General features: G+C 39.5%; 1 protein-coding gene across 7 annotated transcripts in view; it reads left to right on the top strand.

Moving 5' to 3' along the window:
• The window catches only part of kcnma1a (potassium large conductance calcium-activated channel, subfamily M, alpha member 1a), a 159,262-nt gene that overhangs the window by 72,198 nt on the left and 68,156 nt on the right, over positions 1-18,908 (top strand). For all 7 annotated transcript variants that reach the window (XM_053621098.1, XM_053621102.1, XM_053621103.1 and 4 more), the window contains exon 3: positions 7,647-7,708. In XM_053621098.1, the coding sequence (XP_053477073.1) occupies positions 7,647-7,708 (62 nt within the window). The remainder of the gene's footprint in view (positions 1-7,646; positions 7,709-18,908) is intronic.

Below are 18,908 nucleotides of genomic sequence, written 5' to 3'. Positions count from 1 at the left end.
CATATTCTTCTCTATATGGCTTTTATTCACTGAACATTGAGGAGCTTTTAATGGTGCTTGCAGGGTTAGAGTGAAACTCTGAAAGGAAATAAAATACTAGGGAACTAATAGATGAAACCATAATGACATACTTTAATAGTTGCAGGCTTATTTATTGTTCATAGCTCATACTTTGAAGATTTTTTCTCATTTCATCACAACCTTTTTTTAAAAAAATAAAAATTGGCAGGCAATTTGTCAATAATTTGATTTTCAATTTTTGTAAACTGTATTTGTAACAGAAGCACCAAAGTGTGGCTGTCTGCCTAGAAGTATATATATTTTTGTTTATTGTTGTGCAAGCTTTTATGCAAGCATGAAGATTGCGTGATGCACTGTATTCACTCACTATTTATTGCATGTTCATTAGCAGGATGACCTGGTTCAAGGGTATAATTATGGTGGAATTGTTGATCTATTAAAGGAGCTAAACTTTTGTGACAGTGTTAAAATAAACTGGATGATTGTCTAATTGTTTGATTTGTCTGTGTGGTTTCAAGTGTGACTAAAAAGTGGTATGAGTTGGAATGCCTGGTGTGGTGCAAAAAGTACAGTGGACTAGTCCGAATCACTAGCCCAGACATCTCGGATAAGCAGATTATGTGTCCAGGTTTGTTGGGTTGTTTCTGGTGTTTTTTTTGTTTTTTTGTTTGTTTTTAACCTCTTGTCAAACCTCCATTCATTCATCTTCACTATCCTTGTCAAGATTGCCATGAATCTGGAGCATATCCTGGGAACACTAGGAATACAGCCTGGATGGAACACCAGTCCATCACATTCAAATGCTCATTCGTAATGTAGAGTAGCCAAACTACTACCTCAATGCAGACACAGGGAGAACATACAAACCTCCACAACCCCAGTCTGTGTGCTCATGTACTGTATGTGGAAGAAGGTAGATAGTGATTTCCTCTGAGTGTGTGATGCAGCATGAGCAGCAGTTTGGAATGACACAGTTGGCTGGCTTCACGTGTCTTGGAGTAAGTCTTCACCCTCCCCGGGTGGTAGTTGTTGTATTATAGAGGAGAGTTGGCTGGTGGGTGTGAATTGGTAGGTGACCAGATTGGGGAGAAAAATAGGGAAAAAACATGTCTAGTCTGCGCTAGTGCTGCAGTTATCTGGCTTTTAAACACAATCTGTCGAGCAAAGATGAAGACGCTAGCCAGAATCAAATAACATATTTATGTCTGATGCAAGTAGAGAACAACACAGCAAATAGAAGAAATGTTACATAAAGACTTTCTACATCAGAGGCAGTATCAGGATAGGATAAAGTCTAGGAATATACTGTAGTTGTCCTTTCCCCAGAGAATTTGAGTTAATTTTCTCTGTTACATCCCTATGCATGCCCCTAGATTATTTTAATGCACTTACCTGGGTAATTGAATTATGTTAGATAATTTTGTAAAGTCTGATTTATTATGGACTGGACTTTTACTTGTAATGGGTGTGTGAATGTGTGTGTGATTGTGCCCTGCGATGGATTGGCACCCTGTCCATGGTGTACCCTGCCTTGTGCCCGATGCTCCCTGGGATAGGCTCCAGGTTTCCCCGTTACACTGAAGGAAGGATAAGCGCTATAGAAGATGGATAGGTGGATGGATGGATGGACTTTTACTTGTCTGGTAGGGTAGCTAATAAATTCATTCATAATCTGATTCTTCCACCTCCTCTTGTTGTTTGTTTTAAGCAAAGCTATCATGCTTACTGATCATGTTCACTGGACTCCAGTTGTGTACCGTGTGCAGGCAGTGAGCTCACTGTATATCATATTTGAGTGTAGATTAGTGTAGCTAACATTCAGCATCTTCTCAAACCAATGTTGCACTTCCTGCTAAGAGGCTAATTGGCAGCCAGTGTCCAGAAGGTGACATTTCCCATGGAGTCAGGTGGTAAATTATTCACTGGTCTAAACAGCAAACACCGCACATAGTCTAGTGATCTAGAACGAGTCAAAGCTTTGTTTTGTGTGGATATTTGTATTGTCATATACTGTACAGGTATATACTATTGCTGATATTCTGCCTGTACAGATAGCACAGTTACAGTATGTACTATTTTGTAACTAGTATTTGCCATTTTCAGTCAAAATGAGAGTATTAAAATCAGAGCTACCATGCATCACAGTCAGCACATGTAGAAAATCTTTGATCTCATGACATTATAAATAGCTGTGTCTATATAGAGCTTAAATGCATAACCTTGAAATATCTGGAATGAATTTGACCATCCATTCAAACCAACTCAAACCAAACCAACCAACAAGCCAGTAGGCAGTTTTTTAAATATTTGAGATGCAGCGCTTCTGAATGTTCAGGTGAGGTTGTGATTCTGCTTCTCTGATTGACGTCATTGGGACTGAAGCACACCCGGCAGGAGGCGCAGGTTCCTGCAGGGACTCTCCCTTGGCGTTTAATGTAAGCAAACCCTGCATTCACATCCCTCAGCTGCCTCTCTTATACAGAGCTAGCTTTGTACACACACTCAGTGTTGTTTACTCTTTTCTGAGATCTTCTCTGATTTGTGTTTAATCAGATGGAGTTTATATGTTCCTTTGGTTACTTAGAACTGGAAGTGTAAAATCTTTTGCATGGTGTAGGGATGGAGCATTTGCACTGTTTTTGGATCTCTGACATAAGTTACACAAATTAGAATAATGGAGAAATACAAAAAGCTAAAAGACTGTTGTGCTATTGGGTTTTCCCAAAACCTAGAGACTGGATTTAGTATAGTTTCAAGGTAGAAATAAGAATAGCCAGATACCGATTGATTGTGCACACCATTCAGAAAGGAAGAAAGCTTTATTTCTGCCTCGCCATGCTCCTTCTGTCCCAGCGGAGACCTGAGTTGGTAGCATTGGCTCCTCTTCTTGGTGATATTGTTACCTGAGAATCAGACTAATAGAAAGCTGTCATTTACCAAGTTTTGCAGTGATGTGTTGTAGGGAATAAAAACTCAGAGCTGATAACGGTGTGTAGTTAACATGTATGCAAGGACGGACAAATCTTAAAATCATTAGCTAAGTAAACGCTCCAGTGTGCTGCCCAGTCCCATATTTTGGTCACCCTGAAACATAACTAACTAGGCTAAAAAGTGGTATCTAACATAAGGTAATATAATACATTGAGTACATTAATACAGACTAAGAGAAATGAATGAGTATATGATTATTATGTTGTTCTAACAATGTTTCTAATGCAGCATGTGATGTTTGCACTGTCAGCAAGCTGTTGGCCAATGTTTCAGCCATGAGATGTGGTGTTTTTATCAAACCAAGAGGTGATGGCATTGTATTGTGATATCAGAAGTGTTATATCATGGTTTGCACTGGACTTCATTCTGCTCAGATTCATCATTGTTTCCACATACCTGCTTGTTCTAGATTCTGAGAAGATCATCTGTCAATTGTTCTTCTAATTAATCTGCATAGTAAAAACAACAACAATAACATTCTACTGTCGACCAGAATGAACCTCAGTTGATGTATGTAATGCAGCAGGCGGTGGGATTGAAGTATGTTGCACCACCATGATGCACAATATTTAAACATAAATACATACAAAATGCTACCATTTATGATATCTGCATATCCAGGGAACCTGGGCTACTGATTTGTCTACAATGGTGTCTGTCTTCAACTTCCAAATGAAGAAGGGGTGTTAGTTTTTTTTATTATTATTTTTATAATATTGTATGTATAAAAGTTTCCTTTAACACATTGACATAATGTTGGTTATAAATTGTACTACATCCTTTCAATTTCATTCTGTCTTTTCTTTAATATATACCATTAATATGATCTAGAAGTGAAGACTAGGATTGTTCTGACTCTTTTAATAATGTGCAGTTAATCCAGTCATACTCTAACCCCAAGTTATCCTAATAGCAGACAGGATGTTTTGTTGTGTTTTTGTTTACATCGGCAGGTGTGTGTATGCTTCTGTGTATACAGATACATGTTTAGGTGGGAGTACAGCATGTGCATGTGTGTACGGAGAATAGATCTGAGGGGCTGATCAGGGTCATAACTGTGCAGCGCATTACCACGTGAATGTTCAGGCAGCCTGTTAACGCCTTGTCCCATGATGCAACCTGAAACGGCACAGTACATGATTGCCGTAATGCCATGCTAGACAAAATACCGCTGTTACTTTTCCGTTTAATAGGTGACATGCACTTTCTTTAAAAACCAGTGCTCTGTAGGCCACACGCATGTATGTGTGTGCTGGTTTACTGTGCTACCCTCAAATAATGACATCATTTCTGTTTGGCTCTATACAGCATTTGACTGGAAATGAAATAATAACTGGTACATTTGAATGCTGTGCGTTGCAGACATAATAATTTTTAACAGGTAGTAAATATGACAGTTTGTTTAGTTTATTTTATTCCTCTACATTGGTTGGAGTCTAAATATAGATTTCATATGATAAAGTGTGTGCACATTAACCTCACAGGCATTGTCTCATATTAAATTCTACTGTGAGAATCAATCATTGTTTCTAGCTGAATAACTGGCTCATCTTATATAATCAAGTATAATCATCTCAGCTCATCTGTGCTCAACTCTCACTTCTCAGTTGTCCATTAACTTGGGCCCAGGCATTTCTCTCCATTTGACATTCTTGCCTTTCACAGACACTTGTCTATACGTTACTGTTGTGTTTTTTCACTGTCACAGTTCAAACCTGTTGTTTTTGATGAAACATAAAAAAAAAAAAATGCAAAGTAGAAAATGTAGTCATAGCAAGCTCACTGTGCCCTCTAGAGTGATCTAAACACAGCCCCTGAAACAGGCTCATGGACTCTCTATTTATATAATATCTTTTTTCACAGGACAGGTTCTTTTTTTGTCTTTTTTAACCACAGGCTGTTGCTCAGATAAAGAAACTCATTAAAAATGCAGTGAGGAGTTTCTCCTTAGATAATGCAGGATATCAGTAAAATAACTAACATGCTATCATGTATAATGAATGATGGGATTCTGCTGTCTGCTGTGTAAGAGTAAAGCCAGGCTGAGTCAACAACAGCTGTGCCTGAGGTATGGAAAGAAGGCCTGGTTATATGTGGAACACTGCTGAGGGGTGTTTATCTAGAAGAGGAAACTGAAACATTTTCAGTGATAATACATGAGCCAGGGAGATGATGGTCACGACAGCTGGGCTTACTGTAGATGCACCAACACACATTATTTCTGATATGATACTGGTTGCCAGCTGCATTAAATTGTCTTCATGTATTATTCTAAAAGGCATCATTGACTTTTCTCTCTTTACTATTTGCCCATTTTAATTGTATCACATTGGTGGAATATTTTGCACTGCCTATTTTAGAGAATTCCTTATCATTTAGAAATCCACCCAGGCTCTTTATTCTTCTTCACAGACAGCCATCATCAATCAGTGCAGAGTTCAAGTGATAGTATTCCCCAATTACTTTCATATGGGTGTTCAAATCACTTGACCTTGTTCTGAGAACCAAACCGCAGCCAAAGGTTGAAATATAAGCTTGAAAGTTTCAGTATGTCGACATAGGGCTCCAGGATTGCCACCTCCTGTTGAACAGTCCCCTATCACTGATCTGACATGCTGTCAACTGAGGTGCCTGGTTTCAAGTCTTAAATGTTTGAGGCGTCCACGGAGCAAGTAGAGAGGCTTTTTTGGCTTTGGCAATCAGAGCAGGAGCTCCTTCCATCTCACCTTTGGCCAGACTATCAGGACCCTTTCCACTGGACGAAACTTAAGCTTGACCAGTGAGGGATCTTGCCCGATCACAAGGTTCTAGATAAGAACCTAACCATTATCTATACCTGCAACCTTCTTTGATGCACATTAAATTACATAGTGTTGTCATGTGAATTGTGTACTTGAAGGAGTGTAAAAGGTGATATCAAATCCATCTATACACAGGAATATCCTGTTTCATTGAGCTGAGGCTGAACATTCTATGACCAAACCAGGACTTGCTTTAGTTTTACATATTTATTAATGCTGTACTCAATAGCTTTGCTGACTCAAACCCTTTAATGGTGCAGTACTCCGGCTTTCCCATCTGTTCCTGAGATTCTTTTTATTTATTTCTTTAGAAATAATTTGTATTGTTAGTTCCACATGCATTATTGATCTGTAATATCAGTAAAGCATGACAATACCTACATTTTTTTCTAACTATGAAGAAGCCTCATGTTGATGTCATTCTTTGACGTATATTTTAGAGTTTGACAAAGAGCAGCAGTACAATCTTGACATATTTACAGCCTGATTCCATTCTCTGCAGTTCAGGGGCTATAGATCCTTTCTGCTCTTGAGCTGTTACTGTTGGAGATTCTCCAATTTCTCTGCTTGTGGCTTCAGTAAAAAAAAAAAAGTCAGCAAATTCCTCCATCATATTGATGCAGCACTGGTACCGCTTAGCATATTAACAGCCTTCAGTGTAGGTGTCCAGCGTCAGGTTACTGTGAGGTGCAGTAACAGATAAAACATTAGGCATGCTGATAGCGAGGGTGTGTGTACGTGTGTGTTTGTGCATGTTGGTGTGCTATGCCCCATAGCATAGCAGCCATTTGATAGTAGTAGTTTCAATTTCACCTGATCAGGGGATGGTGCCCATCTCGCATGGAGCAGCTGAAACAAGATTAAATGATTTGACTCCTAAAGCTCTGAGCTGCACCTGCTCCATCACTGTGCTTGGCCACTTTCTCCAGCCAGTGGCCAGACATATGATGGATGAAAGCTCTGCTTAACTGTGGAACACTACTCTAATCATCTTTCTCTCTCTCTCTCTCTCTCTCTCACACTCACACACACACACACACACACACACACACACAATTAAATATCATCCTGAAGTGTTCCCAAGTGAACATTTGGTGTGGAGGTGTATGTGCGTATGCCTGTCAATGTTAAATGTTAAGTGTCATTAAAAAAAACCAAAACTGTATTACTGCAACTTCATTAAAAAGTACTGGTATTAGGACTTATATTACACATATGTGTGCATGTTTTCTTCTTTAAACTGTACATCCTGGTGCATTTAGCATTTTGCACCATTTGATGCTCACATTATTTTGCTGCAGACAAATTAATTATGATTCGTCAGCATCTCTCTTCTGTGAAAGCCAATGAGATTTGTTTAATTGTGAACATGCTCTGTATTTAACTGATATATTCACTAGGGTGCATGGTAGCTTAGTGGTTAGCACATTCACCTCACACCTCCAGGGTCAGGTGTCCGATTCCCGCCGCTGCCCTACGTGTGCGGAGTTTGCATGTTCTCCCCGTGCTTTGGGGTTTCCTCCGGGTACTCCGGTTTCCTCCCCCAGTCCAAAGATATGCATGGTAGGCTGATTGGCATGTCCAAAGTGTCTATAGTGTGTGAATGTGTATTTGATTGTGCCCTGCACAGGGTGTACCCCTCCTTGTGCCCGATGCTCCCTGGGATAGGCTCCAGGTTCCCCGCGACCCAGTAGGATAATTGGTATAGAAAATGGATGGATAGAATATATCCACTAATGTAATATTATCAACACTGTTATTAAATCCTTATGCATGCTGATGCAAAAATCTCATTGGAACATCTAATGATTTCTCTCTCTTCTGTCTGTCCAGGTGGTGTTAGTCTTTGCTCTCAGTATCGGAGCCCTTGGAATATACTTCATAGACTCGTCTGAGTGAGTATTACACTTTTCTAGTTGGCATCTCTTTGGGATTCCAATTTCTACAATTGCCAACATCTAATAAATTTTACACTGCACAACAGATGGGCATTATTAATTCAATTCTTATTTTAAACCAAATACGAGTTTAGTTTCCCCTGAGGAGAAGGCCCATGTTCTTGTACTTGTTTACTGGCCAGCATGCAGATTTCCTTTGGTCAAATTTTCGGGCGCATCTTATCTTTCCTTAAAAGGTCTTATGACTCGTGAATGAATATTTTCCCATGTGCTGTAAGACCTATGCTAATGGAGAATTCACTGGCTTATTGTGCCAGCACAGAGCACAGGTGGGCACATTCATCTGTACCAGGATACTATTTTCCCATGTAGATAATGATACATTTTAATGATCCCTCAATTGTCTGTTATGCAAAGTGCACCATTAAAGAATTCCCGATCTTTGTTCTGGTCCCATTGCAAAATAAATCCAGCCCCGGGTAGCGTGATTATTTTGTCAATGGAAGCCAAGTGAGTCAGTTTCCATGGTTACATTACGTGGAAAATCCCTGGTGCCATCTCCTCCCATCCCCCATAATCCTTAGAGACAAGCACAGTCTTCCTTTGCCCAGCTGTTGCCCAGGCAACCAGGTAGCACTGCGTGCAAATGGAACTCATGTTTCCTTATGCTCTGTGCCTGCTGTCATCCTGCCTTGGGGAAGCAATGAGTCCGTCAATTCAGACTCAATACCACAACCTGGAGGATTGAACACTTGCATAGACATGAAGGGATGCCAAGGGAGATGGAGTTATAGTACTATCTTTCTGACTAGTGATATTGTGTCCAAGCGCAAGACAAATGGCCAGTCTTGTTCAACATCTGTATATGCTGAAACCTACCTTACTAAACCAGGGGGTCTGAAATAGCCCTACAAATGAAAATTAAAATGTCACATACAACTTTAGGTACTTGGTGTACTTTTTTTGTCTTACGTTTAAGAGAGTTGCCAACCTCTCTAGTTTAACAGGAGATACCTATAAAGTACATTTTTCCTGCTTTTTCAGATAAATCAACAGTAGGACCAAATGAGAATAAAATTCACCCAACAGAAAAGACGGTTCACTGAGGTGTAAAGGAAGCTGGTAGCGATTACTTTCACTTCATGCCTACTTTATCTAGTTGAACTTTTGTGTGAATTCACAAGGCTTGGTATTTTGAGCTTTGGTCATTAAAATAATGGAGGTGCTTCTTAGTATTAAGTAGCAATCACATTGAATGTTTGCCTTGCTGTTTTCTTACTAGTGCTTGGCGCACATCTAAAAAGAACAATAGCTGTCTTATCTGACATTTGCTAGGGCTTTTGTGGTTAAATTCTGTTTTACTGTTGCCAGCTAGGATTTGTTACCATCTAGAAATGGTGCCGCCCCTGCTTTTATACCGTAAAGCCTAAAGGATGAGTTTGGGGAAAAGTTATACCTATCTTTAATATTCTTTATCCAAAGTTTTCTTATTTACAGTAGTTTTGCATTAATGTTTAATGACTGTCAATTAGCCTTGTGTGACCAACCTGCTAAAGTCATGAACCCATTTGCTTTAAACCATGCCCAGTTGTTAAGTAATGAAATAGTCTTGTCTTCATGGATTGTGAGGTCGTTTGACATATTTAAATTGATGTAATCAATCAAAACAAGAAAAAAAGTTTCCAAGGAATATCTATACTTTTGTAGTATTACTTAACCATTTACTGTGGCTCAAGGACTCATACCATCAGCAGTGTTTGTGTGACTAATACTAATACAGCTGCTGTGTAATTACCGGTGTCCCCTCTGGGTTGTTTCCTCTGGAGGTAAATTACAATAGGGCCATGCTATAAGCACTACTTTAGATTTTCATCAGAATGGATGGAAACCAACATGTAGTTTTCATCGAAGCTGTGGGCGAGTGTTGAAATAATTCTCATTGTGTACAGAGTGTTGTGTTTAATGGGACAGATAAAGTGACTGCCTCTGGGCCTGTTGCTGAGCAAACTTCCTCAGACAGCATACAGGAAGCCCTGATGGATAATAATGCCAGGGTTAGGACACGATCAACATCAACAACAAACTAAATCTGGCATCACTTTATTAGGAACATCATACTAATACTGAGTATTCCTTACTTTGCCCTCAGAACAGCCTCAGTTCCTTGTGGCATGGATACCACAAGGTGTTGGAAGCATTCCTCTGAGATTCTGGTCCATACTGACAGATTTGCTGCAGATTTGCCAACTGCATGTTCATGCTGTGAATCTCCCATTTAACCACATTCCAAAGATGCTCTGTTGGATTCAGATCTGGTGACTGGGGAGTCCACTGAAGTGCACTAAACTCATTGTCATGTTCATGAAACCAGTTTTACACAACTTTGTGACATGGTGTGTTGTCGTGTTTGAAGTAGCCATTATAAGATGGGTAAATTGTGGTCATAATTGGTGCACGTGTTTAGCAACAAAACTTATTCAATTTTATTTGTATAGCGCTTTTTACAATAGACATTGTCTCAAAGCAGCTTTGCAGAAATATATAAACACGGTATACAAATATTAAAACTGCGAATTTATCCCAGTTGAGCAAGCCGGTGGCGACGGTGGCAAGGAAAAACTCCCTAAGATGTTAAGAGGAAGAAACCTTGAGAGGAACCAGACTCAGAAGGGAACCCATCCTCATCTGGGTAACAACAGATAGTGGGAAAAAGTTCATTATGGTTTTATATGAAGTCTGTTTGGCCTTAGAAGCAGCCGTAGTCCCAGCAATCTGGAATTGGAGTAGATGAGAGCTCCATCCAGAGGTAGGACATCTGAAACAGATCAGGCAGGTCCGGAGAGCAGAAAGGATCTGGATCTCTAGTATCTCCATAAAATCGTATGTGGCTCAACAGAAGGTGAGAGGGAGATAAAAGATTATTAGGACTATGCTTAGCGTAACAGAAAGTCTAGTCAGGGTAGGCTTGAGTAAACAAATACGTTTTAAGCCTACACTTAAACACTGAGACTGTGTCTGAGTCCTGAACAGTAATTGGAAGGCTGTTCCATAACTGTGGGGCTCTATAAGAGAAAGCTCTTCCCCCTTCCCTTAATGCCAACAACATTTTCTAATCTATCAAGGAGAATAGTATGATCTCTAGTATCAAAAGCTACACTAAGGTCAAGTAACACAAGCAGCGAGACACAACCCTGATCAGAGGCCAGTAGTAGGTCGTTTATTACTTTAACTAACGCTGTCTCTGTGCTATGATGAGGTCTAAATCCTGACTGATACATTTCATGGATATTATTCCTATGTAGGTACGAGCATAACTGCCGTGCTACAACCTTTTCTAAGATCTTGGAAATGAAGGGGAGATTTGATATAGGTCTATAGCTGGACAGTTGAGAGGGGTCAAGGTCAGGTTTTTTAATCAGGGGTTTAATAGTTGCTAATTTAAGTGATTTAGGTACATAGCCAGTGCTAAGGGAAGAATTGATTATATTTAATAGCAGTTCAAACGTGTAGGTACAGGATCTAGTATGCAAGTTGATGAATTCTCTGAAGAGATTAATGTAGCTAACATTCTAAACATTGACCTGATATTTATAGGGTTAGTTATAATACTGTCTGGTTTTAATTTAATAGCCTGAATTTCACATCTAATATTTTCATATTTTCCTATATAGGCTGTGGCATTCAAACAATGATTGATTGGTATTAAGAGACCCAATGTGTGTGAAGAAACCATTCCCCACACCTACAGCACTAACCTGAACTGTTGGAACAAGACAGGATAAGTCCATGGATTCATAATGTTTATGCCACATTCTGACCCTACCTTCTGCATGTTACAGCAGAAATCTGCATCAGACCAGGCTACATTTTTCCGGTCTGTGCCCACTATAGCCTCAGATTCCTGTTCTTGGCTGACCGGCTTGAACCCCGATGTTGTCTTTTGCTTTTGTAGCCATCTGCTTCAAAGTTTTATTTGTTGTGCATTCTGAGATGTTTTTTCTGCTCCCCATGATTTTAAATAGTGGTTATTTGAGTTACCATAGCTTTTCTGTCAGCTCCAACCAGTCTGGCCATTCTCCTGTGGCCTCTCTCATCACCAAGGCATCTCCACCTGCAGAGTTGCCGATGACTGGATGTTTTTTGTTTTTCACACCATTCTGTGTAAGCTCCAGAGACTCCAGAGTTTAGTGTATCCCAGGAGATCAGCGGTATCTGAAATACTCAAACCAGCCTTTCTGGCACCAACAACCAGGGTACGGTCAAAGTCCCTGAGATAAAAATTTTTCCCATTCAGATGTTAGATGTGAACATTATCGGAAGCCCTGCATCAGTAAGATTTTATACATTGCCCTGCTGTCACAAAATGGATAATTATATGAAAGTGCAGGTTTATAGATGTTCCTAATAAAGTGGCTGGTGAGTGTAATATATAAGCACACAGTCACTGTGGGATCTGGTCTATAATATTACATTGCTAGTTGTGAGAAGTTTCTTTAATTTTAAGTTTGTCTTTTTTAAATATAGGCTAACAGCAGATTATTAAAGCAGATGATGAAACAACCATGTAGTGTTTTTAATGTTGGCTCCGGTGCTGATGGCCTGAGTTTCCGCGCAGACACTTGCTGATAAGTAGGATTATAGTGGAGCCTATCCTGAGAACTAATGTCATTTCTGGTCTTCGTCAAGGATCTTGTCTGAGATCTGACATGCTGTGCTGTGCTAATGTCTTTGGTGTGTGTTTAGCTTTGTGATTGAATTATATGCTATTCTCTGGTCTAATTTTTACACTGGGGAGGCTAAGAATAGAGACAGAGCTGTTGGTGATATGATCAACAGACAGCCTTTTAATCAGTGGCTGTGAGTTTTTGGGAAATGCTTTTGCTGTGAGGGTTTAAGGGTGGGGAAAATGTATATCATTTAATAGTATCTCAATCTTTTGTGGGAGCACCAGCTTGTGTGTTGCGTCTTGTCTGTGCTCTCATTTGTTTAAGGTTCAAACTAGGACACTTCACATGATCCTTCTTAACCCTTCACCTGGTCAGCTCCAAATCAGGCAATGGCAGCAGTGGTGAATGTTGGGACCTTTTCTAATGATCAGAACAGACCGAAGCTCTAAGGTTCCTCATCACAGTCCAGCACCATGGCAGCTAAACCCTCTTCCCCTACTGTTTTCACCACAGAGATGTGTGTAAACAACACACACCTTCTCACTCTGTGTGCCATCTGTGCTTGCACTCATTAACTGACCTCTGCTGCTGGCATGAGTTACACCCTGAGTTTGTAACAGATCATCTTTTATCAAATCATCCTTTATGGCACTATCAAATAACTTTTCTTATTTCTGTTTACTTCTCAGTATATACAGAATGTCCAAAATAAAAATAAAAAAAGAAACATGGCATATGCCAAACTGCCATTGGTGTTCAAATACACAAAGTAATGGTCCATGAAAAAGGCCATCTGAAAATATGAGATGATATTTTGAGTGATTTTCACAAAATGCTGCCTAAGGTAACTCTGAATTTGATGTAGGATAAAATGCTGCACTGGCTGCAGTGGGGAGGGCAAAGATGAGTCTTTATTCCCGCTTCAGTGGCCATGTTTACCTCACAGCGAGGTTTACACAGCTCAGTGGATACACAGCCCTCTCTGGTGGCCAAACAGCATCCTCTCCAGATAGAGGCATAGGCATGATCATGTTTGGATATCTCAAAAGCATGCTGTTCACTGGAAAAAGAGGATAGATATGGCAGTGTGTTGATCAGGGATTGTTTTTGTTCATTGTTGGTGTGGGTGGTGAAGTGGCACAGTGAAACTACAGCCGAACAATTTCGTTCTTTTATTTAATTGAACATGTTTAAGTGTGTAATGCCAGACACCTGTGATAACAGACACCTCAGAATATGGAATCACTGGGCCTCATTTATCAGTGTTTTAGTAAAGTTGTGTGGAAACGTTGCGTGTAAAAGTTTTCGTGGCTAAACCAAAGTAAAATTTCCTTCCACATAGACCCAAATCTGGGAATGCTGATTTTCTTCCTGCTCATATGAGTATGTTGATACATGCTATAAATTACCCAATGCATTCACAGCACAGTTGATTTACATTTAGTGACGCCAACAAAACTCCATAAAAGGCAAAGCACACACAGAGCAGAAAAATAAGAAAAATGATGACTGAACGATGGAAGAGCTCCACCTAAGGGCAGAGGAGGGTGTTAAACCTTCCAGTATTGCAGCTCAGCCACAGCAGCGCATCAGCTACCATTAGGCATGCTGCAACTCTTCTACTTTTTATATGGCATATGTTCATTTATTGGTTTCTTTTGAATTTCTTTCTTCCAAGTCATTAATGAGTCACAAGGCATTCATAAAATGAGTGTGTAATTAAAACAACAAAGCAATTTAAACTTTCCAATGCAATATGTATAGAAAATTTTATTAACCCATGCCAATTATTTGATCAGAAGCCTAATGATTGAGCTTCACATTAGTTACTCTCCTTATATGTGTATTTACACAAACTCAGGAGCTCTTGTAGGATACGAACGCTATGAAAGAACAGCATTTTTATGAATACCACATATTTTGTGCAAATGCGCCTGTGCACGTTTGTATCCAGTTTGATAAATGAGGCTTAATCTATAAATGAAATATTAATACATGAAACATGATTCACAACTGTATTTTTTGTTTTGTCAATCTGCAAAATTTGTTCACAAATAATTTGGATGCACACATTATTCTAATTAAATGCCAAAAAGATCTGTAAGTAAGCCTGTTGCTTATATTTGGTCCTGTGAATGAATACAAGCTATTACACAATACCATTCCTGCATAGCCTGGCCTTGGACAGTACATGCATTTACTCACATTATGCTGTTGCAGTCCTATAGATGCACTTCTTTTTTCACTGGCATATACTGTGTAGTACAATTAACATCTGTAGTGGATATAAATATGGTAAAGAGATATAAAGAGTTGTGTTGTGGTAAATTTTGTTAGGAAATCTTTTGTCTCATTTCAGTATTCATAATGGTACATCCCACCCCTTGGCCATGGGGTCTCTTTTAGCTCAGTCTGCACAATGAAAACAGATATACTGTATGTAGGCCAACAGCAGCGAGGCTCTCCTTCAAGGAATGCCTTTATTTGTGTCCCACTTGTGCTGTATTTATAAATGTGAGCATGGCTGCTCTTTAAAAGACTCATGCTGCTGCTGCAATGCAGGGATGAATAATACACATAGTTAAACACTGGTGGAGCATCCCTGTGCTTTTACATCTCCCACACACTAGGAGCATGATATTTACGCTCAAACTCACTGGAGGAAGGAGAGTGAGCAAATGGTTAGACTGAAGGAATTCAGATAGGTAGAGATGTTCTTCATGTTTAGGAAATATGCACTGATCTTTGCATGATCTTGACTTTACATGATCATTTGCTATAGTGTGCCTCCGGTCTCAATAGAGAAGTCTGGAAGTCATGTTCCTTAAGTTATTCACCGGAAAGAAACGCAGCAGTGCTGACTCAGAAAAAAACTCTCTGCAGTGCCAGGCTCTTATCAGTGAAGCAGAACTGTGGGACACAGAACTTCTGCAAAGCAGAGATGAGTACCTTGGCTCCATGCAAGCCTCAATCAATAAAGAGATAAAGGACATTTAATTTTCCTCTGCTGTATAAAACGTGTAATCAATTTACATGAAAAGAGAGCTCTGTACATGAGAGATTTGTAGCTTGCAGCTTAATGGGTTTGTGTGTGTGAGGATGGAGTGTAACATAATATTATCTATATCTCAGATTTGAGCAGGAAGTGGGCATGGCCAAAAACAATTAATTATTATTTTTTTTTAAAATGTGAATCCTATCACTATTCATCATGTCTCTCATAAGAATGATGTCTTTCCCAAAGCAGGAAACTGTTGTTTATAATTCACAACAATAGCCACCTAATAATATATATATTTTTAAATCAGATTTACTTTCATTTTTGGGTTTGTTACGTTCCATAAAGACCAGAAACATTTGCTGGACATGCTGTCAGATGTACTATGAAGCTGGGACACAGTGGTGCTGCTAGTCAAACTGGTTTCCTACAAGCAGCAGTTCCTTATAATGCTTGTATGATTTTTCAAGGTGTATGGTAATGTGGTTTGATTTTGGCACTCAGTCAAGCAGTGTTTAGGTCAGGCTACTGGAACAAACCACTGAGGAAAGAGAATACGAAAAAACCCAAACAATGTACCTCTTTTTTTTTTTTATCCGTATCAGTTTAAAACACATTATCTGTTCATTCAGAGTAATGTACAGTATTTGTACTCTGTTACATTCTTGTGTGTGTTCTGTGAGGATACCGTACATCTACACTGCAGATCTAAAGGTTTAACATGATAGGCATTGTGAGCACTGGGCTGTCATGTTGTATGGTAGCTACAGTACATTAGTACAGTAAGCTGCTCTCCTTAGTCTTTCATCTTCTAATCTCCTCGATGAGCAATGCTTTGTGTGTTTTCTCCTTTAAGTGAACCACATGCAGAGAGTGCTTCAGGGAGAATCAAAGCACAGAGGCTACAGTATTTTTAGGGTCCCAACTGAGGTTGTATACGTCTGGTACCCTTGCAGGTGCTACAGCATACCTATTATAAAAATGGTGCCTTGACCTAAATCACTCACTGCTGTATTAAGTTGGTTCTATTGCCTTCAGGAACAACTCTCTCTTTCTCTCTTGCACAGGGGCTTGCTCGGGCCTGGGGTCACCTCTCCGTGATGCCCTGCTCCTCCCAGTGCCATTATCAGTTTGTTTTGGCCTGCTGCCTTCTTTTAAATGGTTCAGACTTACAGTAAATATTGTGCACATTGTTAAATAGTTGTAAACATTGAATATTTATTTGCTGTTTAAAATGTTCTGTGGAGCTGAGAAAGGCATTTAAACAGGACACACGATTCCCTGGGTGTCAACACCTCACACACAGTGTCACACTTTTGGCAGCAGAAATAGAGGCCCGAGGCCACCTAGTGTAAGGACGAGCGTTACGGGAGCATCTGTGCAGGTTTCAGCCCATCCGCTGCGCTGTCCCCCAGCATTCTTCACTTGACCTGAAATCAGCCGTGTTTTATATAAAGCCCGTGGAAGACAAATTGTCCAGGTTCTTGTGCTGGGACAGCATTGAAGGAGGTGGCTTACGTAAGCCGAGTTCCTGGTCTATTCTGCCTGGACACCATGTGACACTGTGTAGTGACAGTGCTTCTCTGAACGAGGGTCTTTGTGTTTCCTAGTTTACACTTACACAGAGATGTCTTTTGCAATCACCGATCATTGCATTATTTCTGTTTCCATGACATATTTGCATAAACAGTTAGCAGGGCGCTCTTTCACTGTGACAGCTATAGAATCAACTGTCTGGGAAGCACACTTTCTATACTATAGTGTTCACCCTTCAGCTCTGAGTTTTCGTCTACAAGTATTCTCCTGCTGACGTTTATCTAGGCTGAAGGTCAGCAGGTCACGTTATTGTGAAATGGGAGCAGAATTGTGCTATAAGGCATGTACAGCTCAGACCAAATGGCGCACTGCCTGCAGGAGGCTACATGTGTATGTAAAAGCATCTACCACTATGTGACATGTCTGAGGGTTACTAGGTGAATAATTACAAATGTTAAAGTGTTATCTTTTTCCTCAGAAAGCGATTAGTAGGCATACGGTAAAGAATGACCTAAAGTTAGTTTATGCGCTCACTGAGCACATAATTAGGAACACTGTACTAATACTGGGTAGGACCTTCCTTTGCTCTCAAAACAGCCCCAATTCTTCATATCATGTATTCCACAAGATGTTGGAAAAATTCCTTTGAGATTCTGGTCCATGTTGACATTCCTGCAGATTTTCAGGTGCACTTTCATGCTGTGAATCTCCTGTTCTACAACATCCCTAAGGTGTTCTATTAGTCATAGATTAGGTGTACAGGTGTTCCTAATATAGTGCTCAGTGAGTGTATATCAGCCAAAAAAGACTTGCAAAACATGTCAAAGCTAAATGCTAAACCAGTGAAGAAAAAAATATATAAACACAGTGCAGTGAAAAAGTATTTGATTTCTTCTGTTTTTATGTATATCTCATGCTAAATTGTTTCGGAAATTAAAACAAAATCTAGGGTAAAACAAAGGCAATCTGAATAAACACAAAATACAGTTTTTAAATGATAATGTTATTTATTAAGACAAAAAGTTATCCAGTATCAACTGGGTCTGTGTGAAAATGTATTTGTTACTAATTCCCCAAATCTATGAAACAGCATTCATAATGGGGTTCAGCTGGACTAGACGCAACCAGGCCTGATTACTGCAAACCCTGTTCAATCAGATCAACACTTAAATAGAACTTTTTCAATAGCATGTTGGTTAAAAGGTCTTACCCAGTAACACACTATGCCAAATATGAAAGAAATTCCAGAAATGATGAGGAAGAAGGTCATTGAAATACTTCAGTCTGATAAGGGTTACAAAGCTATTTCAAAGGCTCTGGGACTCTAAAGAACCACAGTCTTAACCACCATTATCTCTAGGGCTGTGATGGTGGCAGCTTTTCACCACTGCAGTGGTTAATGAGCAAACCACCATGGTGAGTGGTGAAATTTATATCACGCTATAATATAATAATAGGGTGTATATATATATCATTTTATAGACATAAATTAAATAATAACGTAAATATAAAAACAATTCAATAAAGCTTTATTGTTGCACTTCCATCAGTGAAACAACTGAATACAGCCGTGTTGTCTTGTTGCAATGAGAAACAGCCTGAGGGCGCTGTGAGATACTGTATTGTGATTGACCCGCAAGGGGAGAGGACAAGAAGTGGATAAGAAAGAGATGGAGTGAAACACAGTCGCAAGTTTCTCTGATGAATACTTTATTTCTTTTACAAGTGTAGTATACCATAAACCTATAAAACTTTGAAAGAAATACCAGTAGCATGGTAACCTAAATAATCTGATAAAAATCAAAATATTAAATAAAATAAAAAATGCTGCTGAGTGACATGCCTGGAGATGGCTCCTGAGAGTGTTGTTTTAACACACATTCTTTCCCCACAAAGCTGACATATGGCTTTATCCAAATTTATTGGTTCACCTCTCTCCTTAGGCAAGAATCCAAAATGTTCCCAGATCTACGATGTAATATTTGGTTTCCCAACA

Source organism: Ictalurus furcatus, chromosome 3, assembly GCF_023375685.1.
Source record: "Ictalurus furcatus strain D&B chromosome 3, Billie_1.0, whole genome shotgun sequence".
NCBI lineage: Eukaryota > Metazoa > Chordata > Actinopteri > Siluriformes > Ictaluridae > Ictalurus > Ictalurus furcatus.
Note: the sequence above shows the minus strand (reverse complement) of the source record. Positions and strands in the feature narration are given on the sequence as shown.